This window comes from Alternaria burnsii (genome assembly GCF_013036055.1).
Source record: "Alternaria burnsii strain CBS107.38 chromosome Unknown 705, whole genome shotgun sequence".
Lineage (NCBI taxonomy): Eukaryota > Fungi > Ascomycota > Dothideomycetes > Pleosporales > Pleosporaceae > Alternaria > Alternaria burnsii.
The window spans coordinates 1381622-1408092 of record NW_024066107.1 but is presented as its reverse complement, the minus strand read 5'-3'; the positions used below and the strand labels follow the sequence as shown (position 1 = coordinate 1408092).

The 26471-nt window shown below is 51.5% G+C and overlaps 9 protein-coding genes across 9 annotated transcripts; 3 read left to right on the top strand and 6 right to left on the bottom strand.

The window, feature by feature from the left end:
• Nucleotides 1–218: 218 nt before the first annotated feature.
• GT037_000510 (uncharacterized protein) lies at nt 219–2375 on the bottom strand (the record flags this gene model as incomplete). The annotated part of the gene is made up of 3 exons (XM_038925557.1): nt 219–943; nt 996–1267; nt 1318–2375. The coding sequence occupies 3 exons, from the start codon at nt 2373–2375 to the stop codon at nt 219–221; spliced, it is 2055 nt and encodes a 684-aa protein (XP_038791413.1).
• Nucleotides 2376–3708: 1333 nt separating this feature from the next.
• Nucleotides 3709–5841, bottom strand: GT037_000509 (uncharacterized protein; the record flags this gene model as incomplete). Its single annotated transcript, XM_038925556.1, has 2 exons — nt 3709–4861; nt 4910–5841. The coding sequence occupies 2 exons, from the start codon at nt 5839–5841 to the stop codon at nt 3709–3711; spliced, it is 2085 nt and encodes a 694-aa protein (XP_038791412.1).
• A 1287-nt stretch (nt 5842–7128) lies between these two features.
• Nucleotides 7129–12313, bottom strand: GT037_000508 (uncharacterized protein; the record flags this gene model as incomplete). Its single annotated transcript, XM_038925555.1, has 6 exons — nt 7129–7679; nt 7739–8214; nt 9197–10240; nt 10288–10475; nt 10525–12095; nt 12145–12313. The coding sequence occupies 6 exons, from the start codon at nt 12311–12313 to the stop codon at nt 7129–7131; spliced, it is 3999 nt and encodes a 1332-aa protein (XP_038791411.1).
• Nucleotides 12314–12729: 416 nt separating this feature from the next.
• GT037_000507 (rab gdp-dissociation inhibitor) lies at nt 12730–14488 on the bottom strand (the record flags this gene model as incomplete). The annotated part of the gene is made up of 8 exons (XM_038925554.1): nt 12730–12821; nt 12871–13128; nt 13179–13730; nt 13785–14124; nt 14176–14203; nt 14253–14312; nt 14365–14389; nt 14443–14488. The coding sequence occupies 8 exons, from the start codon at nt 14486–14488 to the stop codon at nt 12730–12732; spliced, it is 1401 nt and encodes a 466-aa protein (XP_038791410.1).
• A 450-nt stretch (nt 14489–14938) lies between these two features.
• GT037_000506 (mrp-l47-domain-containing protein) lies at nt 14939–15820 on the bottom strand (the record flags this gene model as incomplete). The annotated part of the gene is made up of 3 exons (XM_038925553.1): nt 14939–15064; nt 15115–15422; nt 15475–15820. The coding sequence occupies 3 exons, from the start codon at nt 15818–15820 to the stop codon at nt 14939–14941; spliced, it is 780 nt and encodes a 259-aa protein (XP_038791409.1).
• A 325-nt stretch (nt 15821–16145) lies between these two features.
• GT037_000505 (uncharacterized protein) lies at nt 16146–16925 on the top strand (the record flags this gene model as incomplete). Its single annotated transcript, XM_038925552.1, has 3 exons — nt 16146–16225; nt 16275–16564; nt 16612–16925. The coding sequence occupies 3 exons, from the start codon at nt 16146–16148 to the stop codon at nt 16923–16925; spliced, it is 684 nt and encodes a 227-aa protein (XP_038791408.1).
• Nucleotides 16926–19086: 2161 nt separating this feature from the next.
• GT037_000504 (thimet oligopeptidase) lies at nt 19087–23451 on the top strand (the record flags this gene model as incomplete). Its single annotated transcript, XM_038925551.1, has 9 exons — nt 19087–19131; nt 19179–19262; nt 19313–20229; nt 20727–21021; nt 21117–22306; nt 22384–22396; nt 22456–22472; nt 22537–23187; nt 23238–23451. 9 exons carry the CDS (start codon nt 19087–19089, stop codon nt 23449–23451), a joined length of 3426 nt encoding a protein of 1141 aa, XP_038791407.1.
• Nucleotides 23452–23760: 309 nt separating this feature from the next.
• On the bottom strand, nt 23761–24672 carry GT037_000503 (uncharacterized protein; the record flags this gene model as incomplete). Its single annotated transcript, XM_038925550.1, has 2 exons — nt 23761–24549; nt 24634–24672. The coding sequence occupies 2 exons, from the start codon at nt 24670–24672 to the stop codon at nt 23761–23763; spliced, it is 828 nt and encodes a 275-aa protein (XP_038791406.1).
• A 640-nt stretch (nt 24673–25312) lies between these two features.
• Nucleotides 25313–25704, top strand: GT037_000502 (uncharacterized protein; the record flags this gene model as incomplete). Its single annotated transcript, XM_038925549.1, has 2 exons — nt 25313–25604; nt 25679–25704. The coding sequence occupies 2 exons, from the start codon at nt 25313–25315 to the stop codon at nt 25702–25704; spliced, it is 318 nt and encodes a 105-aa protein (XP_038791405.1).
• Nucleotides 25705–26471: the final 767 nt, after the last annotated feature.

Here is a 26471-nt window from a genome sequence, read left to right as displayed (position 1 = left end):
TGATATGCTAAGGTCATGCGTACCATGACAATCCCCCAACGAGATCGTTACCTGAAGTCGATATGTGCTTGTATAGCCTTACGGCAAGATGTAAATAGTGGCATGCAGAGGTAGGCTCAGCTATTTGAAGGATAGCCTATCAGATGCATTAAACTGAGGGGAGTCCTGTCAAACCCAATCGAAACATATGGTGTCGAAAATAAGCTAAAAAGTGACTACTACTGCCAGACACGACCTAAGTCATTCACCTGGTCCAGCTCTTCTGAGTTCTCATAGTTGGTATATGGGAATTTATCGACGAGGGACCACATGGGATGGTTATCGTTCGCATCTGTCTGCGTCAACTGTACCGCAGTACCTGTTGTAGTTTCAGGAAAGTTTAGGTAATCGCTGAGGTCAAGATCCTGGTTTGGATTGAGGTATTCCTGAGCCAACTCATTCTGGACACCAGTTGTGGACAAAGCAGCTAGGCTGGTAGAATCGTAGCCCGAATCTGAAGAATCAGATATAAGATCGGCCATTTCAAAAACCACTCCGCCTGGGCAAGATGGTTCGTAGATTTGGAGTTGAGATGGGTCGACTTCTGATGTCGGCTGTGAATTTGTTGACACAGAGCCGCCGAGCGTGGTAGGTAGATGCGTATCGATGTGGCGCTCAATGACTTGCTCCGACAGTATAGCTCTCGGACTCAAAGTGGCTCCTGCCCTTGTATTGCTTGGCCCAGCGGCTGTTTGAAACATCGTCTCGAGCTGCATCTGACATTGCCTGACAATGTCCACTAGTCGTTCCTTTAGCCTGTCCTCCAGTGGCTGGGCTTCATGTTCTACTATACTCTCTAGTGTCCGGCGAACGAGACGTGGAAGCTCGAGACGCGAGAACTCTTGGAAGCGGGTGCTGCTTGATGGCTCGCCTGCGCTCGCAGTATTGCGTTGGTATTCGATGTCTTCATATATCAGCATCTGTGCATTCCAGCCTCGATGAACAATGTAACTTACAAGGACTTGGCATGTCTGCATCATGGTCATCTGGGAACAAAATACGGTATACAGCTTTCCACTTCTCTACTTCGCTGTGGTGCATCTGGCTGCCTTTCTTGCTTTTCATTCTTTTCTCTTGTTCTTTATCGAATCCTTCCAGAGGTATCTGCTCACGCAGCTCGCAACCGTTCGGATCGCGTTGATGTTCTCGAAGTGCAATATCATTGGTGAACGTCGTACAGCAACGGTGGCATTGTGGTGGTAGTAAGTGTCGCCGGTATAGATGCTCCCTGGCGACGTTAGCCTTTGATGTGTAACAGCAAGCCCCAAAGTGACTCACTTTAACCTCGCTACTGTCGTGAAGCCTGGATCCCTGCAAGATGTGAAGGTTTGATGTCTACCTGGGTTGCGTTTGTAATAAGGGCATGCGAATCGGAGTTCCGAAATAGGTTGCTTGCCTTTAGATACAGAGTCTGGCCTACGTCTCTTATTTGAATCGTCGCCATCATCTGGAGGAGTTGAGCCATCTCCACTCAAGCTGCGCTTCCTGGATATGAATGAAGTGTCTGAATATGCGGGTACACCTGTAGGATGTCCTGTTGTATTGCCACTAGAACTTGGGTTGGCTTCATTAGTGGCATGGTTTCGGAGGGTCGCGCTGAAGACTTTCTGGAACTCTTCCATGATAGCATCCACGAGTCGCCGCTTCGCAGACACTACCTGGCTGGAAATCTGTGAAACAGCCGGAGAGTTCTCTCTAGATGATATGTATTCAGAGCAGTCTGTCTCTTCTTCAGATGATGTAGTTGTCCTAGATGAGACAAGAGAGAGGCGACTTGACGATGCTGTCAGTTCCGCAATGTCTCCGCACCCCAGATACGTGAGCTCTGATTGTTCATCGAATTCGTTTTGCGTGTCATGGACTGACGGTCTCCCTTCATTGTATTTGGATACCAACGTCCCTCGTCGTGTCGTGATATTGACGGATGTATCGCACTGTACATCATCTGACGCTCGGTATTTCCAAACGCTTGAATCCGCCATCCTTGTCACTTCGCGGCCAACACAATCCGGCAGGTGTTCGTACATTGATCCGGCTGTAAAACTTGTTTTACAGATAGGACATTCTGCTAGATCGGAATACGCAGGATCCATACCGGAGTACTTTGTTGGTGGGCACGAGAAATCGTCGTAATGGCACCACACCAAGTGTTTCAGAAATTCAGACACCCGATCAAGGCCTTCTCCAAATACTGCCCGATGAGAGGGCGATAATTTGCAAAAGCCACAGACTAGTGTCGTTTCGCAATGAACAAGCAAATGGCGCTCTCTATCACCGGCTTTCGTGAATCCTCTACAGATGTGGAGATGCGAAGTCAGTGTATGTCTTACATGCATTTCGTACAGTCATAACTTGCCTTAGGTGGCGCTCGCATCCCTTCCACGGACATAATTCTACAACTTGTGCAGTGAAGCGGGTGCTTTGTATAGAAGAGTGTTCGCTGTTGGCCATGGCGGAAGTGTCATCTGTTTCTTTCTTGCTGCGTCTGCTGAAATGTCTTCCTATGGACTGAAATGACCTAGTGGACCTGGTTGATGAGTTGCGACTGCTCAAAGTAGCACTGCTCATGAGACTTGGGCATCGACTTGGAGGCCGCACAGCATTTTGAGAGAAGTGCGAAGACGGGTGTGAAGACCAGCCGTCAAAGGGGCTATTGTCAAAGATTGGGGCCGGCATCGGCTTTCGGTTGTAATCGGGCTTCTTCAAGGTGTCATTTCCGTTTTCCAAGATTGGGTCGTCCAAGTGTCGTGTTATATAGGGTTTGTCTTCCTGCAGAAAGGCCGTGACGTCTTCTGATACTGGAGCATCTATCGCCTACGTTCAGTACAGGCTATTAAGCTGTAGTTGGACAGATATACCTTCCTGATCCGCGAATTGAGTTTCAAAATCTATGTTTTGGGAGTGGCGATGCTCCATCATACGCGTATTACCGTCGGAACGCACCAGCGCGGCTGTGGCAATGAGAGATAGCAGCTATCGATGCGTACACTGAAAAAAAAGGATATCCTGAAGGCAGTACGCGCAAATACACTCTAAGGAGGGTGTCTATTCATCAAACTCATATCAAGGACGCCTGAGTGAGTAGCACCGCAGCGCGCAGCGTCGTATCGCAATTGCGCACAGCCGTCTGATTGGTGCACGCAGCCCGACGACCGGTCAGCTCGCTTCGAAGCGCGCGATCCTGATCGGACACAGCGGGCCGTCTTATTGGCTTGACGGCGCACCTTTCCATTTTGTTCTTATTTCTAACGCGCGAATTAATGATGATGGCAGTTGTCGTCTGATGTGGGTTGGGAAAGGTGGAGGTTGGGAGCGTATCTGGAGGAAAGTGGAGTCTGCTGCAAAGGGTTAGGGAACGTCACCCTGGGGCTCCTTACGTCATCCACAGGATCGACACCTACGCAAAGCGCAACAGCTGCTAAAATTTACTACATACACATTTTGGACGTGATCGTGGCGCACACAGACTCTGCTGAATCTAAGGAATGTATCTAATACCTCTACTTTGACTGAAATAGCTAATGGAACCAGAGGTAGCAGATGATCATTTGTCTAGTTATTCCGCTGGAAAACTGGATGAAGTCCAAAACCTAGAAACATTATCAATTTTGACTACCGAAGCATCATCACCAATTGAAATTTAGGCTCTCTTTAGTCCTCAGAACACTTCTAATTCCTATCGAACAACTGCCTAGCATAGCTCGCCGGATCCCCTCCTGCTTCTTCCTCTCCATAGTCTGGCCACCGCTCATTGTGCTCCACCCGCAGCGCGGTTATCTTCTCAGAAAGCCACTCCGCCCGCTTCTCATCTTCCGGGTCAGCCTGCTCATCCAGAGCCCACGTATCATTCAGTCTCGCAGCAAGCCGTTCGTACTCGAGCATGAAAAGCGCGACTTGCTCCTCATTCTCACGAGACCAGAGCAGCATCTTGTATATGTCCAGCGCGATCTCTGGGGAATTATCGTCCTCATCTTGCTTTTTTTCCATATCGAATTCCTCGGCGGCTTCAAGACAGGTGTCTCGTCGAATCCGCTTAAAGATGTCATGGATGAGCCGTTCCGTTGTATAGCGTGCGTTGAAAGCTTTGTGACAAAGTCGATCATGACCATGGTACTCGTTACACAACGCGGTGAGGTTTTGATTGTGAAGCATGTACATCTTACCTCCCCAGCCGGACGAACGACCTACTAACAAATGCGTGACGTGAGTTGCAAGCCCATCCGGTAGGTCGTGTCCTCGGCGGCTGTGATCGAGAGCTATGTCGACTAACAAACGGAGGATGGGCAGGTCTTCGTTCATTGTCAACGAGTTGGCGAATTTGACGGGGAAGTCTAGGTTCTGCTTGTCGTCGCCTTCCTCCAGTTGCTTGCAGTACTCGAGATAGATGTTCAATATCCTATCTGTTACCATGTCTTTGACAACTGGCGACTTGAGCATTCCAGCCAGTCTGTACATCTCGGCGCAAGCATCGAAGTTCCATTCAATCTCCCTTGGCTTGGGATCGTCAGGCAATATGACTAAGGCGACATCTTCGTGGTGTAAAGACATTGCTGGATCTGGGATGACATCGTGGGTTGGCAATTCGCTCCGAGGACAGGGCGAAATTGCTTGAAAAAAAGCACGCGCGATCATGGGCGAAATTCTCTTGCGGCCAAAGTCTATAGCTTGGTCTTCGTTGGAAGATGATCGCTCACTGTAAGCACCACAATACTTCTCCAAAGCACGTAACGTTGCCCAGTGCGAAGCACCATCAAGCTTGACCTCAACTACATTCGACCCAAAAAGGTTGTGTGTGGTGCGGATGCGGTCGCGAATAAGAAGACTAGAAGGATTACGACATTTCATGATTGATTGGGTGGGATGAACTTACGGGGCTAAGTCCGTTTTGTCTTTAACGTAATCCTGCTTGCTATCATCATCAGGTGGTTGTTGCTCATCCATGGCGAGGTTGCCTGCAGTTTGCTCCAGAGTCTCTCTATCGGATGTGAGCGTGGTCCCCTTCCCCAAATGCTGCTCACTCGTCGTCTCTTCCCGCTCAGAACTGTTTTTGGGGACACTTTTGGGGTTTATCGGCTTCGGCCCTTTGGTCTTTGGAACTGGCTGATGATGGACAGGTGGTTTCGAGCTCAATACCTGCGCAACCAGAGTCGGGAAATGATTTTGCCCCAAGCCCAAATTCCTAAGACGCTTTCTATCTGAAGGACCTCTAAGTGTCCAGGGGATCACAACATTCTGCTCATCAAACCACTTCCACCCATGCAGCTTGACCTGTTTTTCTACACCTGCAAAGCTAGTCGCTTTCCCGCCATTGCTATTGTATGCAGACTTACACGCCTCCCAAGTAAGTCCGTTCACCAATCGAGCCTTGAGCCCGGCGCGGACCTCGGATGTGGCTGCTGAAACAATGGCATTGGAGTTCGCCGGAAACGGGTCACTTGTAATGTATAGCGTGCGGTTGCCGACTTCCTCAAGATACGCAGCTCGCACTTGAGAATCAGTTATGACATTCAACATCTGATTCTTAGTTGGATCATCTGCTCGAATCAACCAAGTTGCGTCTGGAGTAGTGAGAGACGGAAGGGTTTGTTGTGGCGTAGAGCCATCTTCATCGATATCTTCACTGTCAGAGACAGCATTGGCTAGTTCATGGCCTACAGCAGCGGTCTTCTTAGCCTTCTTAGCTTTCTTATGACTCAGCGCTTGATTGCGAATATCCGCCGTGGTGTCGACAGGCGCAGTAGCTTTGTCAACGTCGATCACGTCCCGCTTACGCTTCGAACTTGAAGCTTTTGGGTTATTCATTTTATTCTTGGTTGCTTATACGCGACAACGAGGTACGAGAATATGGCCGTTAAATAGTGAAAGGGTCAATTACGAACTTGTTCGCGCCTGATAAAGGGGGTGTTGAGTCTTTTGGTTGCGCGCGCAGATCTAGTAAGTATAACGATGAGGTTCTAGGAAGAACAAGGAGGGGCGTTTATATAGGGAGGAGTGGGACTGGAAGCGAGGAGTCCTGCCTGCGTGCAGAGACCGTGCAGTAAAAGGGGAATTGCTGGACCACATTCTTTCACCCTTATAGAAGTGATATGAAGTATTAGAGGAACTTGCAGCTCACAGAGAATCCAATAACATCATGCGAAGATGTCATTGCAGGAAGATACATGCCTGAGGAGTGTAGAACGGTATTTGGTAAGAGACTAGGACAGCACATGCGACATGGTAGTCTGGTTGGCTTTATAGGACTGTGCGTCATTACCCAAAGCCCACCAGGAAGACAAGCATGAGCACAATCATATTCTAAGAACAAAAATATGAATCATATGATCAATTGCTATTCCAAGCTGTCCTGGAAAGCGGCAACTACACGTCCACCGCAGATTACTTGTAGCTATCCAAATAAACAAAAACGCCGCCTTTCGTTATCAAAATGCTCGGGTATGATGCAAGAGAACAAACACACCCCAATTCCCCTTCCCGTTCCTTTCCCTCATGCAATAGCAAAGAAATTCGTTTCCCTGTAAAAAAAAAAAAGTATTAAAGTACAGTTGATCGTCATGGGCGTTCGTTCGTCGCACCCCTATATCCCTGGCGAAAGCGCAGGGGAGATGAAAACAAGAATGGTGTGGGCCTGCTAGTGTACGAATGGACTAGCTGTTGTGCTGAAGAACGAGTGCCGTAGTGTGAGACCAATGTAGAATATACAAGCGATGAGCGAGTGGGATGAAGTTTGCTGAGTCGAGCCGGATGACATCGCAATTCAAGCTTCGGGTGCATGCTCAGGACCAGTCGGACCATCGTCAATAGACGAAAGATCAACCATGGGATTCTCAACAGTGACTGGAACAGATCCCGAAGGCGCAGGTCTTGTCGGCTGTGGTGGAGCAGGTCTCTCAGACGGTGAGTTGGTGGGTCTTGGAAGCCGTGACGGACCAGTCTCGCCTGTGCGCAACTCTAAGATGCGCCGGTTGTCTGCTTTCACAACTTGCTACGTCGTTCTCAACTTCGCTATTACAGGATGATCAGATGTGTCAAGCGCACGCAGACTGAAGACCATTGTCAGCACACCTCCAGCTCACACTTTCTGGAGATTTAGTGGTACCGCGGAGGGGTTCCTTGCCCGTTAGGTACACCGTTGGGTTGGAACTCCATCTCGCGCTTCATCATCTCCAGCGTTGAGGGGAAGTATGGTTCGACGCCGTATGTCTTGAGGTAGCTGGCGGTCTTCTCAATGCGCTTGATCTCGCGCTTTACGTCCCAGCCCTCGCCCTCGCCGAAGCGGCGCTGCACGACGTCGACCATGGTCTCGTCGAGTCTGCTGTAGAAGTCGCGGCGTGCGGCAATGTCGCCAGCGTCGGCGCTGTCGATACCGCCGTGTGAGTTGAGGTTTCCGCCGAGCTTCAGGATGAGGTCGAAGGCGTAGCGCGGGCCGGACGGTAGGAGGGTCAAGCGCTGGATGTCGGGCAGGAACTTCAGCATAGCCGAGGCGAAATGTGAGGATGAAATGGAGTCATTGAGATCGTCTTGCAGGCGGTGCAGGTCGAAGTTGACGATGGTGATCTTGCGGTCGAGCTGGGCGTTGAGTGTGGGCGCAGCGTCGGCAGTGGTGGTGTCCATGATCTTGGCGATGGAGGCCGGGACATCTTGCAGGAAGTCAGTATGAAGTGTCAAGAGATGCATACAGTAGGGAATGCAGTCTTACCTGGTCGCAGTCCGCGCTTGTCGATCCAGTTGTGTACCTCGGCGCGCTGCTGCTCGAGCTGGTCGACCCAGTTCTGCAGATCGGCAAGCTGGCTCTCGAGCTGCTCAATCTTCTCTGTGTAGGGCTGGACGGCCTGGTTGAAGGCAGCGGTAATGAGGTCGGGCATGCCGAGGCCCATTGGGCCGCTGCCGCCGGTAGGGGGAACTTGCTGGGAGCGGATGGGCATGTTGTTGTGGGAAGGAGGAGCACTCTGCGCGTACGTCGGCTCCTGGGGTTGCTGTTGGCGGGGATACATGTCAGGCTCTTCGGCGGGCGAGAAGGGCTGGCTCTGGTGGGACTCCTTCCGGCTCGACTCAGGGCGCTTATCGGTGGTGTAATCGTCGAATGATTGCGAGCGCGGGTTCTCACTGTTGTCTACGTAAGAATTGGCCCTGGACCTGCTATGCAAAGTTAGTGCAAGTCTCAGGATGCAGTGGCTGTGGTGCCGACTTACCGTTTGAAGAACATTATGCGAAAAGAAAGAGTCTGCAGAGAAGCGTGAAGGTCGTCGTGGTTATAAAGCTGTCTAGAGCAGACGAAGCGAGATTGCGCCCCGACTTGTGAATAAGAGAAAGGTTGGGCGTCTTGGAATTAGGCTTTCGATTCGCAGAAAAAGTGCGAGGTTGAACGACGCGGAGCTGTTGGCGGCGGTGGTTGGGGCCCCTGGTTCCAAGAGACGATAACACGACAATCGATGACCACGTTACACGCCAGACAGCGCGTGTTGCACACGACTCACTATATATCTTGCTCCCCCGAGGAATAATCGTAAACAATGCGGCAGCAAGCTTAGCGGGTGTAATAATGCGCCGAACGGTTGTTGTTATGCTGGTGCAGTGGTGGTATTGCTATAAGCTGTTGGGTACGGCCATTATAGCTGGCAGTGCATGAGCTGCAGCGTCCGCGTCCGCGTCCGCGTCCATGCCACGTCCAAGAGCCCCGCTAGTTTGTGCAGCCGCGCCTTCCCAGCCGCCTCCCCCCAGCCTCACGGCCAACATCACTCGTCCGCTTAAGCCTGCCGTCTGCTCTCACGCCATGCAGGAGCCGATAAGGAAGCAAGCACGGTGATGCTTCTTGAAGCGACACCGCCTGACCCACGCGGGAGTGCCGTCCCTTCCAGGACCACCATCGCGACTCAGAGCGACCCATTCAACCCATTCAACACACCCTGTAACGTGCACCGCGCACTGTTGCCCAGCAACCCAGCCCATCTCAAGGAAAAAGCATGGCTAAACCTAGGGACCCTCAACGTTCGCCTGCACGGAATTGGCGACTGCACGGATACTAGCAAATCTACGGTAGCCGTAGTGAACCATACTTTTCCTCTCACCCCTATTACCATCCCAACACAGGAGAACCATTACAAACGCGCATATGAAACCAAATCTAGGTGCATACTTACCACTCCACAAACACTACGCTGCTTTCTCACTACTTTTTCCCTCGATGGTTCCGTTACCCTGCGCCTTCTTGCTGCTGCCAAACTCCACGCCCCGTATAGTCCATTCACTGTAAATTTCCAGTCCGCTGACAAACACGCCCAACAAACTTGCAATGACAAAGTGGCTGATCGTTGTCCCAATTTCCAGCCAACTCCCCTCGTCCTTGACCATGTAGAAGAAGCTCAGTGTCATGACATCACTGACCGCCATCACCACCATGAACAGTGCTGACGGCGCCACGCCTAGGCCGCGATTGAGGAGACCAAAGTTGGTCGAGAGGGCGGCAAAGGGCGCCATGAGCTTGATGATCAGAAGCGCGCCCTGGGAGAAAGGGTCGAAGATGGGGATTAGACGGTACACGGCGTCGAGCGAGAAGGACGATACCGAGGCGATATTTGACGCGCTGAAGAAAGCAGACTGAATAAAGAAGATGAAGAACAGAGCTATGCGCGCGTCGGCTAGAGTCAGAGATCTGTACTCCCCCCTCTGAAGTGAGCTGAGTCGATCCGACGCAGCGTCCTTGGTAGGCTTGGCCGGATCCCATGTGATGGCCGTAGTCGAAGCATCAGCCGTATTGTGCAAATATACCTGGTGCTCCAGGCGCATCCAGCTGAAGAGGCACATGCAAAACGCAAAGTAAAAGAGACCTTCGTACGAGATGGAGAGGATGATAAAGGTTGGTGCGAACTGGAGGAAGATGACTACAAGGCGGTGGACGTAGTGGGCGTTGGGATAGAGACCGTGGAGTTGTGGCACGACAAGCGAGGCGAACAGTGTTGCTCGTGTTACTGTCAGAACACCAAATGGTATTCCCTGGCGCGCTTGTAAGTAGCCGACGCTGCTCTTCGTGACAATCATGGAAAGCGCTACAAGGCCGAGCTGGATGCCAAGAATGATACGAGATGTGTGGTTCAACTCGTGTTTGGCAAGCTCAGATTGAGATTTGCCATCTTCAAGTATCGTCCTCTCGAAGACAAGGTAGAGTATGCCAATGGCAAACATCAATACACCTCCAAGCAGGCTACGTGTCATTAGCTTTGGGTCAATGTCGATACCGAGTGCACTCACATGAGACGAATGTCTTCTGCCTTGTTGGCTGGCAGTAGTGTGAAAGCGCTCATGGCTATGCAAGACAAAGCCCAAGTGGCGACAGTCGCCATGTTCTTCTTCATGAAACCCTGCCCATATACTGCTGGCCAGAGTGTCGCAAGCAGGTAGCATACCGTGTAAATCTCCCTAACAAAGTAGCTTTGAACCTATCATTCGATTAGTACATTCGCCTCCCTTTAATCCGGATCAACTTACCAAAGCCTGGAGTAATCCGAAGAAGCCAATAGTCGCCAACACTAGTTTTGCGACATCAGCGCCGGAGTTGAGATGGCTAAACAGAATCTTGCCACCCCTGACAAGCGATAGCCTCTGGGCAAAGACTTCCTCCCAGAATAGGACCGGGAAGAACGCATATGCATAGTAGATGACCGGTGATTCTTGCTTGAAGAAAACCCCATAGAGTGCAACAAGCACAGAAGAGAATACCACCATACTAGCCACCGTTCTTTGTGCCGGCACATGTTCGGTGAGCACATGTAGGTCGACAACGGTGGTGATGGCGAAAGCGATCCAACCAATATAGCCAGCAGTCACCAACGTCCGGAGGAAAAGCCAATCGTACGTCTGCAAATACCGCAGTCCTTCGAGACCAAGGTCAATGAGCTCGTAAGTCTTGCGAATAGCCTCGTCTGGGCTGCCTTTGTTGATCAATGACTGTATATCGGCAATGCGATGCTCGACAGAATGTGCCTCGTCACCCAAACCAGAGAAAGGCCTGTACCGCAGCTGTGTCTCCTTCTTCATCTCTTCTTTGACATGATACATTTCCAATATCTCCTTGGCATTAACAAGAAGAGCTTCTGCCTTGGCATTGGGATCTTTGTCAAGGTAGGAAAGCGGCAAGACTCCGACTGAGTTGGTTGGGAAGTCAAGTCCCACGAGATAAGCCATCAATGCCGCGACGTCAGCCTGGTCGACGTCATGTCGCTCAATCTCGTCCAGATTCCAATCTGAAGAGAACTCGGTGTGACCTCTAGCAACGCCTGACGTGTTCTTCACAGGAGGCGCAACACCAGCACCCCATGCGATCAAGGGCGTACGTGTATTGTCTGGGTGTCCATCTCCGTGACTTCCCCAGTCGCTCATGCCATGGTCCGCTGTGAATACAAAAGACGTCTTGTCGTCGTTGTAGAACTCTTCGATCAGCTGCGTAATCTCCTGGACCCCGCGATCCACGAGCTGGATGTTATGCAGATACTGCCACGAGTAAGGTCGATGCGCATGACCCGTAGTATCCAACCCAAGCAAGTGAAGGAAGAAGACGCTCTTCTCTTGCCTCAGCTCAGCATCCAGTGTCGCGTTCGTCTTGGCGTCAGCGAACAGCTTCTTGACGCGCTCAAATACCCATTCATCCAACACCCAGGCATCTTTGGAGGAATCCTCCTCTTCCGCGCCATAGCAGTATGCGTCGACTCTTCCAGGCACTGCACCAGTCTCAAACATGGGAAGAATATCGGGACTGCCCCAACTCCATGTATGCCGACTGCGGTTGAAGACGCTGTCGAAGTTGACTGGGTTCAGCTTCCATCCCGTTGTGACTGCTGAGACATCCTCATATAAGCCTGCGATGAGCGCGACATGTCCAGGGCGGGATTCGGTAGGTACCCGTGTATGGGAAACACCAAAGGTGCCATGTTCCAGGATGCGAGAGCGAAGGAAGGGAGCGAGAGGGCGCGGGGTGGTTGTATTGTCGGCGAGAGGGGTCGGAGGATTTGGGTCAGGGTTGGGGAACGATTGGAATGCCTTGTCTGCACGGAGGCCGTCGCCTTGTTGCTTTGTTAGCACTTGCTATCGGGCTCATCTGACGCGACTCACCAACAAAGAGTACCAAACGTTTAGCGGGAGCTTCTTGCGTCTCTGCACGATGCTCGCGCATGCCATGAACAATAGGACTCGTAAAGTAGGTGGAGAAACAACTCCATATGTACAGCAAATGGAACACCACCGCTATCAGCAGGAACCTATAGCGACCGAATTGCGCCATTGTAAAAGAATGTGCGAAGAGCAATGCGCCTCGAGGACACGTTTTGTGGACGCGTTGCAGTACTCAAATGGTTTGCAGGGCCATGACGGTATCCCTGCCAAGAGTTTGAATCGTCATAAGGAGAAGTGCAACAGCACGCCTAGTTACACTATGCAGATGCTCGGTCTCACTTATCAGCTACTGCCCATCTCGGCTGGATGGCAGGCTTGTCAAAAACGCGTGGTGGTCAAATTGTGAGGTACCAATCCCATCGCCCAAATAGGAAATACCGAGCTCGAGCTCCGCAGCATCACAGAACGCGTTCGCATTTGTTGGGAATGCATGTCATTGTTATAGAAGCCAAGTCTTGAGCGATTACCAAACGATGTACCTAAAAGACCGTTGCAGCTTGTTCATCCGTCAAGTCGGAAGTCTATCTATTCTTCAACGTTGAAGTTCGCGCCCTCTCTCAGGCCCTCGACAACCAGCTCGTGGCCCTCAGCCCGCTGGTAGATATCTTTGATGTCGTCTGCCAAATGTTAGCGTTGTGTTCACTGTTCCGGAGCTCGAATACGTACCAGTTGTTGTCTCGAAATGGCTAGTGGCGTCGTAGCTCTTCGATACAAAGACGTTGTCATTGGCACCGCTCTCAATTGGCTCGTAGAGTGGGATAGCCGGGCCCATGAACTTCTCCTCAATCTTTCCGAGACGGTCGAGACCGGGCTGGAGCTCGAGGTGGTGGTTGCTATCGCCCTCAGCGATCGTGGAGACGATAGCGATGTAGTAGCCCTTGGGGCAGACGTTGTGTGCAGACGAGACGACAGCGATGTAAATGTCTAGTCACACTTGTCAGCAGAATCCTATTATGACACAGATGTATACATACCGTGCTTGCGTCCAACTTGGGACTGAGGAATGATCAATTGCAGAGAGTCGGCATTGTCTGTGTTGGGGATCGGGTGGTTGAGAATGCAGATGGCCTTCAGCAGATGTCCAGTAACGCGCGCCTTGCCGGGGAAGTACGAGGGGTCGGCAAGAATCTTTCCTGCCTTGGTCTCGAACTTCATGCCCTCGCCGGCATCATCCTTCTCCTTCATGGTGGCCTTGATACCCACAACCTTGCCACCGTCGTAAAGGAACTCGTCGACATCGGTGTTTAGCATGTAGGTACCACCGTAGATAGCGGAGAGACGAGCGAAGCCCTGGGGCAGCTCTCCGAGACCGTAGAGCGGGTAGATGTATGGAGACTTTCCATACCGCGCTACAGAGTTACCGTAGAGCCTGATGCGCTCAATGGCCTCGTTCGCCTGTCCCTTCTGCGTGATGTAGTCGTCGGTGGGGTACAGAGCCATGGCGTGACCAATGAAATCGCGTGTGGTAGCCTCGATACCAAACTTGTCGTATACATCCTTCATGGTAGAGTTCTGGATGTCGATGCCTGTATCCAGTGTCAGCTACCATTCCTTGACCATGTCTATCGGAGAGTGCCTACCCTTGTGTGTTGCTGGATCATCCTCCTTGTATGCGCCAATCCACTCAAGGAAGTTCCTCACTCGACGCTTCTCAAAGAGACCCATGAGAGGCGATCGCAGTGCCTCGCCAGCATCTGAAGGAACCTTTGCGACGGTTGCCTTGGCGCCGTTGCCTTGTTGCACATAGCTGCCGGCGATCTGCTTGAACTCGAGGTATTTGGTAACGTCGGTTGAAACGAGGATGTTGGTGAGTTCACCGTTGGCCATGAGGAGCTTGGGGACAAGGTCGATGTTCCAGTCGTTGACGCGGCCGTACTTCTTCCATGGCTCGCCCTCTGTCTGGCCGTACTTCTTGAACAGCTAGCCATCGGGTCAGTGTGTGTATGTCAGTTGGAGATGTTGCGAGCTTACTGCTTCGATGTTCAGCGATGCCGCCTCACTGCACCCTGTCAGCTGTCGCCCCAAGTGTACCTGTCAAGATAACATACCCGCCGTAGTGGTCATTGCGGTCGATGTGGAGCACCTTCTTGCCCTTGACACTAAGGACACTGCAAGCATGTCAGCTTTTGCTCAAGAACCGTTCTCGAGTCCTTGTGTTACCCTGAAAGTACACATTCAGTGAGACCTGGGGGATGGTTAGCTTCCGCACGTTACGTAGGTGGGGTAACTGCAACCCACCTGTTCCCAGGACCACGACGTCGTATTCGGGTGCGATCTCGTCCATGGCTGTCAGATGTCGGTTGCAGAATAAGAAAGTTGAGGATTGCGGTGGAGGTCGTCCGCTAAGAAGGCGCGTGGTTGAGCGGTCTTAGGGCGGTGTGATGGATGTGGGGTTGTAGCTCTTTGGGAAGCGCCTCGCCAATCTGGTCGACCTGTTTATGCTGGCATTACTTTCATAACTCACTACGTTTGACATGTACTGAATTAGTGCAATTCACTGATTTCATGACTGGCTATGATACACGCGATATGCTACAAAAGCTCGGCCACCTTGCTCGAAATAGCAGCCTTACCGTGCCCCATGCTCTCCCTGTTCGCCGTTCCAAACGCGACATGATATACGATGTGTAAAGTTACAACTCTTCCAGACTACAGATCTGCAGAATATCGAACAAGTGTATATACCGCCTACACGCTACCCAGACTCGCATGCCACATGCACTCATGAACCTCATTATGCATGAGTCGCCTTTTCTTTCGGCTGTACTTCGGATTCTGGGAGTATCTTGTCTTTCGAGGGCTCTTCAATAGGTGCCTCGGTCGCAGCATTGTACGGGGCGTCATCTACTTCTAGCGGATCCTGTGGATTGGGTCAGCATACAGTCATCCCCATTAGGAAATCGAACGTACATATGTTGGCTGTGTGAACTGTGGGCCGTCCGTTCTTGAAAGGTCAATGTCCGGATCATGCTGTGCCAGTACATATGCTTCCTGGTATGCCTGGTGTCGCTCGGCGAGTGTGTCTAAGATTGCCTTCATCGTCTCCTGCACAGTCTTGTCCCGCTCCTGGTTTTCGTAGTCGCCGTAACCCGCCTCTAGACGCTTGCGCTCGAGCTTCTCGGTCGCGAGACGGTTCCGCTCCTTGACGCATACCCACCACAGCTGGTGTAGCGAGTCCCAGTCCCGACTGCGCAACTCGCCCACAGTCCACGATCGTCCTGCGTCTCTGTCAGCCACCACAGTCCCTCCATTTGTCCAATTGCAGCCTACCATGCCTCTGCTCGTCTACTGGTGTCTGCAAGAGCTTCTGGTCCTTGAAGAAATCCCAAAGTCCATGGTCTGGTGTGCCCGTCACTTCGTGCTCAATCTCGACCGGCTTCGGCAATTGCTGCTTTGAAAAATCTTTCTCCCTAACCGACAGTGTCTGTCTAGGACGCAGACCCGTAGCCCGGACTGCAGAGTTTCCTCTGTTCTTGTTGTTGTCTCTCTTCCATCGGGCGGGTGATGTGGAGAAGCGCGCGCACTGGACCGATGGGACGAGGAAAGAAAGGATCGTGTCCTGTTGCGCCAATGCTAGATTGGGCCGGAGGAGTCGTGAGGAGGGTATCGTGGCCATGTCGTCGGTGTGGGCTGTGCTTGCCGATGCTGGAGGGCGCAGCCGACCAACGTTCAAAGTTGCAGGCACTGCAGGAAACTGCGACCGGGGTAGGCCGCTAGCGCATGCCATCAGCCCTAAACCATGGGAACCCACCGCCCTCCCTTCGTATAAAGAGAAGCCACCCCGCGGCTGTCCTCCCTCTCACCACCAAACCTCGCGCTCATCACCCCGTGTTGGGCGCCCTCAGATAGTCTCCAATTTCATTTGACGAATTCTTCGATTTCACCAGCGGGTATCAGGACCCGCCCTTTACCATCCCAGGATGCAGCAATCAACCGTCACCATGCAATACGCTCCAAACCAACTCTTCCGCATTTTCTGGCAACCACAGCAACTCCGTGTCATCGCCAAGCCTCCCTGGAAGTCAGTCAATTAATTGGGATTTTGCAACTTCTTATTCCACCGCCGACAGCAGCGGTGCTCTTCTCGATACCACTTCACTTCTTCCTACCGCTACTACTGCTTCTTCTTCTTCAGCCGCTTTGTCATGCGGCCTACTTGCACTGGACCCTTCTTTCCAAACCACTCCGGACTGGGATCTCTTTCCTGTTTCTGACTCACATTATCTTGGCGATGGCACGCAATTGCTTCCTGGCGAGCCGGCTCTACTTTCAACAGCGGGAGACAACATGAACACGTTCACTATGCCGTCTGGCATGGGCAAAATCAACAATATGAATACATCTGCACCCATGATGAGGGGTAAGAACCACACTCCCTGGCGATTCAGCAGTGTCTAACCTATCCAGATCACTCTCTGTCTGGTTCTTCCTCCACAAGCAACAAGGACCATGGTTCGTCTCCCACTGAGCAATCCTCTTCATCCAAATTGTCATCCACAAAGAACAGCCCTCTGGCTCCAGAACCCTCTTCCCGGGTTGAGAAGCGGAAGGCCAACACGCTCGCTGCTCGTCGCTACCGCCAAAAGCGCGTCGATCAAATGAGTACTCTCGAATCCGAACTCAAGGACGTCAAAGCCGAACGGGATGATCTCAAGGTCCGCAACGCCAGGCTGGAAGGAGAGGTCGAAACGCTTCGTGCTCTTCTCCGTTCTCAGAAGTAGTCCTGTTTGTATCGGTCTGTCAGCATGTGATGGACTCGCTGTTCTTTTCTTAACACTCAGGGCGGCCTCTTTTCAGACGATGTCGGACAATGAGTCGTTTCATGGCACACCTGTTCAGGGTGATGCTCAGATCGGCAAAATAGGGTATAATCTCAGAGGGCATCGGGACTTGGTGATAGATACTCACAGTTAATCTTGTTACGATGAATTGCATTGTCTGTTCTACAAATCTACGAACTCTACTTTACATTCTCTACGTTTTGTACTGATCTTCCGCATGTCTCTAGGACAATCACTCTTGCTCACCTTGAGCAAGATTGTATACATACCTGACTTGTGCTCTCCTAACGCATCAGTCAACTCACAATGAGTCGATGTGAGCAACCCTGATAACCATTTCCCACAGCAGCAACAGCATCGTGTGCCAAAGAATACTAGCTTGCTGAGTCTATCCGTCCATGTCCTCACAAGCACTCCTTGCGCCCTTTTCGCTAGATTTGAGCCTGAGGCTTCACAACTGCATTAGTGTAGCTGAAAGTGTGGTTCCGAGTGAAGTTGGTCTCCACTTAATGATCACTAATCATCCAATGAGAGAGCGCGACAGTGAGTCATTCTCGCTCACTATGTGTCTGATGTCTTGGCCTACCCTACACCCCCTTTCGTCTTTACCGACGACGTATTCACTTGGCCTTCAAGCTCAACAACGCGCGCATTGGTGTAAGCAACCTCTCTCGGGTGTATCTTGCGTGCAGCGATCTGCTGACGTCACTGCGCAGATCATCAAACGCGGTTGCTGCGACAGTGCTGGCGACCACCAGGGTAATATCACAGCGATCAGCTACCAACATGCATCACAATGGTGTACCTGCATGCTAAACCTCATCCCTACACTGAGGTAGGCAACTTACGTGGTTATCTGTATTCTCGTATGCCTCTCCTGTCGTGCCAGGCGATGCGACAGCTCTCCTTGCCTCATCATTACCCGCTATCCTCACTGGAGTTGTTGGTAAAGGTCACAATCTCCATCATTAACAATCTCTTGTATTTCGATTCTGTTCAATCAGTCGGTTTTTTTAGGAGTCTTTGCCTGATCGACAATCCCCTGGGGCGGTTCAACATGGACACTTCTACCGGGTCTCCCCTGATCAGCACATTGTTGTGAGTACCTCAATTCTTGGCCTGTGTGACAGAACACCGAATGCGACATCGTCGTTCAGCATTCGCCTCAGGTCGCCGGTGTTGAGCGACGCGTGCAACTCGCGTTTCAGCCTCAGGGTCCTCTGACACTCAGTCACAATGTCAGCCCGGCTAAAAGTGGGCCAGATGGATGTACTGATGCCGAGCACATCACCTCATGCAAGCCTTCTGCTACTCGGATCTACCCACGCAGCAGCGCCTTCCATCCCCTTCACAGTTAGTACCTGTTTTGGACTTAGCGTGCATTAGTTTCGCCACCCAGTTTGGAATTAGTATCCACATCCAGATCCTACCACCTGCGCCGAGACCGTAAGGAAGCCCTTTTTTGTTCCTTCATTCCATGACATTGTGGATTCGTCAAGGCTACGGGCCGATCATATGGCTGCCCGATGTTATACAACGGTTTCTAAACCTAGCATCTTCCGCTAGCTGTGAACCTTCTCGATCCATTAGACCAATCACGAACTGTGAGGTCGTACTATGGTTCACTTCGCGTCGAGCCATGCGGTCGCCTAACCTGCATGATCGCCACCATTGGGACAAAGATTGCTTGTCTACACGCGTCAGGAGCTTGACACGCGCTATGGAACACTCACTCCCGCTCGTGCAGAATCCGGGGAATCCTCAACTTTGTATCCGCCCTCATAACCGAGCGCTCAGGCCCGACTCATTCTGTTCATGTTCATGTTTGTTCATACATTCGTTTTCTTCCGTTGTTGTCTGGGCGCATAGCTGCATATCTTGAACTGTTCAATCGGCCGTAGATACGACCGACCTTCATTCTTGTATCTTACGCGCAGTCATACAATATGTACTTTCGACCGGGATATGTGGTGGTGATTGTTGGGGCGATACTGACAACGCTGTCAACAATCATCGTAGGGTTACGGTAAGACTGACTGTCGCTAAAGCGGCGTGAGTAAAGACTGATCAATTGAATAGATACTATTGCCGATACTTTCTCATGGGATCAGTCAGTGCGAGCGATCATCTCATGTTTGTCGCTCTTGTAAGTTGAATTATTGTACCGTCTTCTACAAAGCTGACAAGGTTCAGGTGGTTACATGGGGCAACTTTGTCGTAAACTTCTATCAAGACGAGACGAGCCGACACTCCCGTCCAAGCTATCTGTTCAAACCAGTGAGTGAATCCAAACGCCCTCCTGGCGCCACTGTCTAACAAAAGCGTAGGAGGAGCATCCAGAGGTTGTGGAACATGTGCGCGGGAACCTTATCTCATGGTGGGTATACCGCTTGACCTACACCATTGGCTTAGGCTTCGTAAAACTCAGCATCCTCTTCTTCTACCGCGCCATCGCCGCCAACAAGACATTCCGTCGGCTCGTGTACGCTACGATCGCGTTTGTGTGCATGTACACATTTGCTGCGAGCATGGCGTCCACCTTTCAATGCGAAAATCCCTCAGACGCTTGGTCAACAGTCAACTACTTGGCACAGTTCGATCGCGATCCAAAAACCAAGCAAATACAGGTCAAATGCTTCGATCCTATCAAGCTCTGGGTGTTCTCCTCCGCCTCCAATCTGATAAGCGACATCATCATTCTCATGCTACCGCTACCGACGCTGCTCAGCCTTCGCATACCCATGGCCAAACGTCTGGCACTCATTGGCATATTTTCTGTTGGAGTCATGGCCATCACTGCATCGTCCGTACGAATGTGGGTTATGATGCTGTGGGCCGAGTCACCTTATAATTCGGCGCGTTTTGGAAACGACCTCCTTCTGTGGGGTCAAGTTGAGACAAACAGTGGAATCATCTCCTCATCTATACCATTCCTCCGTCTCTTGTTCCGCAGCAAACGAAAGGAAGAGCGGAGCGCAACGCCGAGGAAGGTCTACAAAGTCCCTTCGCAGCCTCTCCAGATTGATGCCTTTAGCCAGCACAAAGCACTCGACATGGGCGAATGGCCGCTCCGGGACGAGAAGAGGGCCACGGAGCAATCCAATTGCTTCATCACCATACACGCAGATACGATGCGTACTAGAGGCTCTGCTTGGGGTCCCTTCATCACGATACCGGAAAGCCTAAGCTCAAGCAGTAGAGGCGAGGCACAGCTGGAGCCCACACAGAATCCGCATATGACAGTGTAAGGAAACGGGAAGAGGAATTTTGTACTTGTAACGATAATGATAATATGATTATACTGAGTTTGAATTTTGCAAACAGCCATCGCAATCGTAATCCTATCTGTCAATAGTCAAATTCGTTGGAAGAGTGCGACGCGTGCTGTACTCTGGAACCGCACAGATCTCGTTCTTTGATCGCAAGAGCTATCAGCTGCAACAGGAGGTTTGCCATGGCCGAACAGGGTGTCCACGGGTGTCTAACGTGGGACGTCGCACAACGGCTGCAGTGTGACATGGGTCCAACGATGGCACCTTTCCATTTCCAGTTAACCTCGGGCGGACCCATCTATGGATGTCGATCTCATGCGGCTGCGCAGGTGTCTGGGAGAGCGATTGAGAGGTCACGTAGACGTTTATACTCGATCGCATCATCGTCGTGCTCCCAGCTACTAGGCGCCTGTTTATCCCAGCACACCGCCCAATCGCCGCTTCCCCACATCTCGGCTTAAGTCTTAAGCTGTTGGGTAATCACCGGCACCGTGGCTTCCTCACGCATCACCAAGCTCTTCCTCGCCGCTGTCGCTCTCTTTATTGCGACATCCGCCATCCTGGCTTCAATCCGACTCGGCGGACGCGTACCATCCATATTACAATACGTCAAGCCCTCTCCGCTCCGGAATCCCATCTATACGCAACCGTTTAGGCCGCTCACCAACTCCACTATGGCTCCGTCGCAATACAAGACCCCGCCACAGCTGCCGCCCAAGTTCACAGCTACTAAGCAAAGCTTGATTGACGATGCAAAGAGACTGGTATGTGGTCGTCCTGAGTTTTTGAACTTCTGCTTGCCATTGCTGCCGCCGACCCCGCAGGAGAGGTGTTGCGACCGGATGCTGACACTTCCCAGATCGACAGGTCTCGCAGCGTCCAAGATGCTATCGTTCGCGATGTAAAGCCCGAGAACGCGAACTTCCAAAACACACTCCTCCAAATCGCCCGTGATGACAACAAGATGGCCATCGAATCGCACATCCTTGGCTTCTACAACGCTGTGTCAACGAGCAAGGAGCTGCGCGATGCGTCCAGCGAAGTGGAACAGATGCTTGACGACTTTGGCATTGAGTCGTCCATGCGCGAGGACGTCTTCAATCTCATTGACGCTGTGCTGAAGAAGGGCGAGAAGCTGGATCCTGAGTCCCAACGGCTGCTGGAGAAGGACCACAAGTCGTTTATTCGAAATGGTCTGAATCTTCCCGCGGGACCCAAGAGGGACAGGTTCAAGGAGATCAAGCAGCGTCTGAGTCAAATCGGTATCGCCTTCCAGAAGAACCTTAACGAAGAGAACGGTGGGCTGTGGTTCACACAAGAGGAATTGCACGGCGTGCCAGAAGACGTTACCTCAGGACTCAAGAAGGGAGAGGGCGAAAACGAGGGCAAGTTATTCCTGACCTTCAAATACCCCGACCTCTTCCCAACCCTCAAGTACGCCACAAACCCGGAGACACGGAGGAAGGTTTTCGTCGAGAATGAGAACAAGTGCAACGACAACGTACCACTGTTCAGAGAGGCCATCTTACTCCGCGACGAAGCCGCCCGCCTTCTAGGCTACGACAACCATGCACAGTTCCGGATAGAAGACAAGATGGCGAAGACCACCAAGACCGTCGATGACTTCCTCGGTGACCTGCGCGAAAGGCTCGCACCAGGTGGCAAAAAAGAAATCGAGAAGCTGATGGAATTGAAGGAGCAAGACGTCAAAGAGAATGGAATCACAGGTCCGTTGGCCAAAGACTACTACCTGTGGGACAACAGGTACTACGATCGTCTGATGCTGGAGAAGGATTTCCAGCTCGATCACCAAGTTATTGCTGAATACTTCCCCCTACAGACAACCATCCAGGGCATGCTGAAAATCTTCGAGGAGCTCTTTGGTCTGGTGTTCGTCGAGATTGTGGGCGAGGAAGACAGGGCTGCCCTTGCTGACGGCGGCAAGGGATCCGACATTGTCTGGCACGAAGAAGTGCAAGTTTTTAGCGTTTGGGACGACAAGGGCGAGGGCGAAGGCTTCGTTGGCTACCTCTATCTGGATCTCTTCCCGTAAGTACCGTACGCACGAACCACGTCACGTGCTTTCATCCCGAAATATGTCCGAGCTTCTGCTAACTCAACACCAGACGTGACGGCAAGGTATGAAGACAACCACAACACTTCTAGAACACTTACTAACGACCTTCTTTCCTAATTAGTACGGCCACGCAGCGAAGTAAGTTGTGCCTAGACGAGATGCATATGAGACATACACTGACTTCGTATTTTCAAATCTGCAGCTTCAATCTGCAGCCTGGCTATATAGATGAGAACGGCAAGCGACGTTATCCAGCGACGGCTCTAGTCTGCAACTTTTCCAAGCCAACAAAGAAGAAGCCTTCACTACTCAAGCACGATGAAGTAGTCACTCTTTTCCACGAGCTTGGACACGGTATCCACGACCTGGTATCACGGACAACCTACTCTCGCTTCCATGGCACCAACACCGTTCGTGACTTCGTTGAGGCGCCATCTCAGATGCTGGAGAACTGGTGTTGGACACCTTCGCAACTACGCTCTCTATCTCACCACTACTCTTACATCTCTTCTGACTACGAGAAGGCATACCTAGAGTCGTCAGGCGCCGAGAAGAAGCCCTCAGAGCAGATTCCTCAATCGTTGATTGCCAAGTTGATCTCCACGAAGCATGTCAATGACGCGCTGTTCAACTTGAGACAGTTGCATTTTGGAACTTTTGATATGGCTGTTCACGAGCCGGCCAGCCACGAGGAGCTCGAAAAGATGGACATCACTGAGAAATACAACTCTTTGAGGCATGAGATTAGTCAGCTAAAGGGCCCTGAATCGCTGGAGGGCGACAAGAAGGGTGACTGGCACTGGGCGAATGGACAGGCTACGTTTGGTCATCTGATCGGTGGTTATGACGCTGGGTAAGCCATATTCAATAGCTCGGCCAAACATCACATGCTAACCATGACAGCTACTACGGCTATCTCTCCTCTCAAGTCTACTCCACAGACATGTTCTACACTGTCTTCAAGGACGACCCTATGAACCCCAAAGAAGGCCGCCGCTACCGACACACCGTTCTTGAGCGTGGCGGTTCCAAGGAGGAGATGGAAATCCTCGAGGAATTCCTCGGCCGCAAGCCCCAGACAGAAGCCTTTTACAAAGAGCTGGGTATTTCGCAGTAGGCTCGCAGTTGATGACTGGACTGGGGCGCTTTCTTCACAAAACACTAGTGAATGCGGCTTTGCAGCGGGACGCCGACATATATGAAGATGCGTTGATACAGACAGTCCACACTTGTTTGCATTGGATCAAGGGTTTGTTGGATTATATCGCCAGTGTCGGTATCGCATGTAGGGCAGAGAAAATTCACAAAAGGATTATCCCTCCAAACTTGATGCTGCCACTCTCGAGCCCGCGGCATTCCATTTGCTGCTATATTCCTCCGTTACACTCAGTTCTACATTCAAATGTCTACCCACTTCACTACTCCTTCACTCCATTACTCCTTCATTCCACTGCTCCTTCGCCTCATTGTTCTCGGCGGTCCAGTCCATATCCAGGACGCTCGAACGCGAGGCCTGCTTTGCCTGCTCCCTGTTGAACGAGTGGGCGTGGTAGGCTCCGCCCTTACTCAGGGTACTCTTCTTGCGACTGAGTTTGAATTTCTTCGACGCTGTAGTCGTCTGAGTGGTAGTTGGGGCTTCGGGAGGGTCGCCGACAATCGTAGGCACTCTAGTCGTCGGGGTAGTGTCGGGGGTGGGGACGAAGCGGCGCATGGATCGGTCTGGGAGAATACGAGCGGCAGCAATCTCGTTGGCGTTCTCTGCCCTGGCGACTTCCTCTGCGCCTTGGAAGCCATTGTCTTCGTTCTCGTTCTCCGCCTTGGCCAGTTCGCCGGAGTCCCTGGGGTCAGCTTCTTCGTCTTCTGCATCGGCGAGCTCGTCGTAGTCGTCAGAGGCAACCCCCCAACACGCCCCGTTTTGGAATGCGGCCCAAGCTGCCATCTCTTCCTCTCCTTCCTTGTCGATCACCTCCTGTTCCGCATCACTAAGCGTGAGCGCTGCCCGGAATTGCTCTGTTGTCATTCCCATTAATTCCTTCCTTTTGAACTCATCTAGCGCGTCGAGCTCCTCGCGCAGGTCTTTGAGCGCTTCGAGGGAATCCTTGTCGCCCTTGCTGGTTGCTTTCGCTACAGCCTCATGGTAGACTTGCTCCGCTGCTGTCTTCCAGTCATCCGCTTCCTCCCATGTATTGGTGGCGCAGGCGATAATAAGGGAGATCTTGATGATTCAATAACGCGGCAGTGCCACGTCGCTTCCGTTTTGTTAGTGGATATATACAGTAGATGACAAGATAGCTCTTACCTGAGGTTCTTCTTGGCTTAAGCGATACACTTCTCGCATTCATCCTTATCGAGGAGGTCCCAGGCAGCGTTGAACTGCCTTCCATAAGTGTTCGCCATCGAGGATCTAGAACGAAACCAGCGTAGGGTAGAGAAGAATGATGGAGTCTCTCAGTAGCCGCTGAAATTGTTGATGTACTTACCACTCACTCATCACTCACTCACCGCTCAACAACGTCAGGCTATCGCAGGAAGGTAAGTCCTCGCTGGAATCGTGCGACATCGCTATTTTAAATTGAGAAAGTAACGGGGTATTAGCAGAAGAAGCGTTTGAGCTACGTGGGGATTCTTCGCCTGACCTATCTGACGTAGCTAGCGCACTTTTGCCTTTAGGTCCGTACCAGCATACGATACACCAACTTTTGAGAAGTTTTTGACTGCGCTACCCACGCTGTCAGAGACCAAGGAAGTGGAATCAAAAGTCTGCGAGGATGGGAGAACGTGAGTTAGTCCATTCATTCAGCTCCCCGACATGCCGGGCCAGCGTTCCCTCTACAAAGTGGAGCTAGTTGATCTAGAGATCAATTGAGACCTGGCAGACGGAGAAAGAGAACGTCCGGATAGACTCACAAGCAAAGAATGACGTCTAACGATTATGAAGCATTGATGAAGCACTGGACGATCATTCCGACTGGGCGGGTATGGGTATGGAACAGTGCGCTTCCACTCGCCGAGCAAAAGGAGCTGCGACTATTTCCCGAAGTTCAACTCACAAACGCAAGAGATATGCGGATATGGGAGAGCGAGACGATCAGGTTCGAGGCAGTACTAGGAATAAATTCAGGGAAAGAACCCGCCGACAGCGAGAGTATTGGACCTGGGGTGGCCCATATACCTCACCAAGTCGTATACATGCCGTGTTGCTAGATTTCTGTGGATGTGGAAAGAAATACTCAGGCGTCTACAATGACGGAGACTTCGTTGGAGTTGATGGTTAGTTTTCAGAGGATATACACGTTGAACCCTAGGAGATGGTTAGAAGAGATACTGATCCTATCAACGAGTAGGACAACGGATAGGCGCGATTATTTAGAATCGTGGTGAATAATGCTACTGCATGCGTCGATACAGACAGTCCACACTCGTTTGTATTGGATTGAGGGTTTGTTGGGTTGCACCGTCAGTCGACATCGCTTGTAGACCAACGCATTGTTAGCGAAGGCACTATCACCCGACAATAAGAACTCCAGTAGTCGTCCGACTGAGCCACTGCCCCACTGACACTCTAAGCATACTCACATCAGAAGTTACCATAACATCCCAACAAGCCCCTTTGCCATCAGAGTATTATCCTTAACTTGCGCGACAACAGTATGGCTAGAGTCCGACGACCCTCACTAAGCTCCATTTCCTCATCCTTTACCTCGTGCTGCAATCTTCAGAAACCCTGCGCTGTTCGTGACTGCAGTAGTAAAGTGCGATGGAGGCCAGACGTAGAAAGGAGAGGTGGCTATATATGCAAGCGGCATATGAAGGAGCTTATAAACGTTGCGACAGTGGTTGTTGAAGATTGGTATTTTACGCAGATGCTTGGAGAGGGCGGTCTAGGTGTATTGAATGGTTCTGAATGGTGGTAGAAGAACAAGAGATAGTGACAATGCCTTATAGTGGTTCGCGTGTCAAAGCCTATTAACTATGACTTTAGCAATACGAGTTCTTCGGAATGTCTCGATAACAGGGGGCTGGTGACGCGCTCCTACTGCATTCACGTTAATCGCTATGTCATGACCTACTTAATCTCTGGACCATCGCATTTTCAATAAGGCCAAAGGGAACAGCCATAGAATCTGGGGCCGAAGT